At 38.2% G+C, this 3,546-nt stretch overlaps 1 protein-coding gene across 1 annotated transcript in view; it reads left to right on the top strand.

The window, feature by feature from the left end:
- Positions 1–225: 225 nt before the first annotated feature.
- HOXB5 (homeobox B5) overlaps positions 226–3,546 on the top strand; it is a 24,543-nt gene continuing 21,222 nt past the window's right edge. Inside the window, exons 1-2 of the mRNA XM_018565974.1 lie at positions 226–837; positions 2,200–2,333. Of these exons, the coding sequence (XP_018421476.1) occupies positions 339–837; positions 2,200–2,333 (633 nt within the window). The 5' untranslated portion in view covers positions 226–338. The remainder of the gene's footprint in view (positions 838–2,199; positions 2,334–3,546) is intronic.

Raw genomic sequence — 3,546 nt, 5'->3', positions numbered from 1 at the left:
AGAAGGTATCAGAACCTGCAGGAGACAGGGTGCAAGCTGAACTGTGCTCTGGAGGAGCTGCTGCTCGGGTCTCAGGCGTGTAGCAGCCTCATCCACATAAAACAATAGCCTCCTTGATATGAATGCTGACAGCTCCGTGCGGCCCCTCCGATTGATTGATGTCTCTGTGACGCTTTATCAGGCACACGGATAAAGTTTGACCAATCATTTGCCAGGAGCTCACAAGGCAGCAGCCCAAGTGTACTTTGTTGGCTAGGAAGTTGGGACGGGGAGAGCTTTTTGCATCTGTCCTATATTTTTGTTCCCTTCAATGAACCTGCTTTGTATGATGTCCAAGAATGTCCATTTCTGGAGCGCTCAGTAACTATTTTGTGGAGTCCATAATTAGCCCAGACAGCGAGGAGCCTCCAGCACCCAAATTCTCTGGACAGTACCCCAGCCCCCGGCCGGCAGGACACTCTGAGAGCCTGGATTTCCCATCCTGTAGCTTCCAGCCCAAACCACCCGTGTTCAGTGCCTCCTGGACCCCCCTGAACCCACACAGCGTTTCTCCTCTGCCTCCAGTCTACCACCCCTACATCCAGCAGGGTGCCCCCACTTCAGAGACCAGGTACTTACGGGGCTGGCTGGAGCCGCTGCCCAGGGCAGAGAATGGACCGGGACAGGGAGCTGTAAAGGCCGAACCGTTGCTGGGCCACCCGGGAGACCTGCACAAATTGGGAGCCCAGGAGTACAGTCTAGAGTCGCCTGCTGCCAGAGAGGAGCCTAATGAGAGGCCCACTTTCCAGGACAATAAAGTGTGCGAAGGAAGCGAGGACAAAGACAGGCCACATCAAAGTAAGTTATATAGCTGAGGAAGTGAAACACAATAGACTGCAATAAAAAGTGCACTGTACACAGCAAGGAAATCTCTGATCCTGTCTCACCATTCTGCATGCACACACCACAGACATGTACAGAGACCAGGGCACAGCTTCTTAGACTTCTCCTCTCTACCAGACAGACAGACAGAAATCCTAGGAAAGTAGAACCTGCACCACTACTCATCCATAACAGCCAACCATCTCTAACAATAAAATGAAACCACATATAAATATGAACACGATTTGCCAGCCTCATCCACGATGTAAAATATTCATAGGAGCATATCTTGCTCTCCTAGGCTTTTATTATTATTTTTTTAGGTTTAACAAATGTGAAATTAGTCTCCCCTTGTAGCGCTGACACTTCAGCCTTGTGCAGTGATTGCTAAGGACAATACAAGCTCTCTGGTGGTAAAAGCTTTTTTTATTATTTCAGAACTTCATATAATTTATGGCTTCAATCTATTTTGTTGGACCACCAGCCCAATACTGATAGCGTTGTTGAAATAACAAGACCAGGCATTTCTTTTTTATATATCATTATTTCTAACTATTTACAATTGAATACAGAGTGTCTAGGTTTGATTTAAGTCTGGAGAGGTAGTTAAAAAAATATATATATAAATAAACGAAAATGTTAATATTTTAAATTGGTTTGTGTTTACAAAAATCTACTGAAATGCTGACAAAAAAAAAGAGAAAATATTTGCAGGAAATAAAATTGACTTCCAGCATTCTTGAAATGCAGCCGTATTAACACGTATTAATTATTAAGTGATTTAATTCTCCTAAATATTTAATTTTCCTGCAAATGATAAGGAGACGGTCGCAATGCAGGCGCAATCTCAGGCACAAAAGTTACCCAAGGAGGAAGCAGCCTGTATATTCTGCCAGACAGGGCAGGGAATACAGAGTTTCATCTATTTTTTATTAGCCCACAACGTGTTCTCTGACTTTAATGAAAGGGATTTTTTTTATTGTCCTTACTGGCGATGCGTGTTAAAAGCTCAAAGCAAGTTGTAAAACAATATTAGCAACAGCACGAACAAATCTGTAACACTAGTAATCATTATTTGAATAAAAACAATTATTTGTTTAATACATAACCATACATCTAAAAAAGGGAGATATAAGAAGGTATAACGTGTGTTATAAAGAGGCTGTTGGGCTGTGCAGAATAATATAATATATATGTACATATATGAAATTATAAGGACTATATAATGCAATTAGTAAAGGTTGCCATGTTAATTTGCACAGTTATCCTTTTACGCACTCTTTATTTCTACATGTGGTTAATGGTGTTAAATTTAAAACATATCATTTTACTTTACAGCAAATCCTTCAGCTAACTGGTTGCACGCCAGGTCCTCCAGGAAGAAAAGATGCCCTTACACCAAGTACCAGACCCTGGAGCTGGAGAAGGAGTTTCTGTTTAATATGTACCTGACCAGGGACAGGAGACACGAGGTGGCTCTCGCCCACCTTTTTTGCATGATACACCAAGTTGTAAGCAATCATACACCGTCACTGTTATTTTCTGTGCCGTACAGTGCTAAATGTTCAACGGGAGTCTAAAAAGGACCTTCTGTTATTTAATAAGCAAATGTGTTAATTTAAATAGCCCTGAAAGGTTGATCGCTCTATATGAGAGAAACTATGGAGGCGATTTACTGAAGGAGTATTTTTTATATGGCAGTGTTCAGTTCAATGTCCAACCAGGAATATATATTAAAAAAAATGCCCCTCAACCTGATTGGGTGCTTGAATAGATCATATGCCACTTAACAAAAATCAACTCTGTAGTATATCAAACCCAAAAACCTCTAAAAGGAAAAGGAGATCGGAATATATATTAGAGCCTCATATCATCCATCAGCAGCATAAAGAGGTGTAATAAATATATATATTTCATTGTGACTTATTATTTTTGACAATTATGAAAAGCTCTACCAGCAAACTCATTTTAACTCACTTTTTATACTGAGCCAAAACATTATAAAGCACACTGGATGACCACGATTTGCTAAAAAAATAAAATAGTTTTTTAGAAAACAAAAAAGAGGGAAAAGTTTTTAATAAATCTCTTTTTTTTTAAAGAAAAGAAAAAAAAAGAAACATACAGACAGAAAATGTCTCCCTAGATTTAGCAATTTCTAATTTATTGTTTTCAGAGCTGTAGATTTTGTTGTTCTTGTGCCAAGTAAATCTATTTGTATATTGTCTATGTTTGGGAAAACTCTTATACTTGAAATAATTGGTTGTTGTGTTAATATATAATAATGTGTTTTCTTTTTTTTTTCCTGTATTTTTCAAACTGTTTACAATGCGATGATGGCGTAAAATATCCGTTTGTGTTGTGATGTTTATTTTTCCCAAAATTGTATTAAACTAGTGAATCATCCTTTTAGAATTTTTGATACCTTATTACATTGTCTGATTCTTTTTTTTTATCCATCAAAATCCTCATTGCTGTTCTCTTAATTGTTTTCCATACTAACATACAACATTTGATATCCTTTTCTTTTTACTTTTTTTTATAAAATGCATGTTTTATCTACATAGACATATCTAGAATCCCAGTGGAAATGCAGCATTTTAACATCTACAGATAATTTGTTTTAAGCAAAGACATCACATGACGTTTGTAGATTAATACTAGTGTTTAATAAAATGTACATAG

The sequence above is a fragment of the Nanorana parkeri genome, unplaced genomic scaffold, assembly GCF_000935625.1.
Source record: "Nanorana parkeri isolate BGI_ZX_2015 unplaced genomic scaffold, ASM93562v1 scaffold905, whole genome shotgun sequence".
Taxonomy (NCBI): Eukaryota; Metazoa; Chordata; class Amphibia; order Anura; family Dicroglossidae; genus Nanorana; species Nanorana parkeri.
Note: the sequence above shows the minus strand (reverse complement) of the source record. Positions and strands in the feature narration are given on the sequence as shown.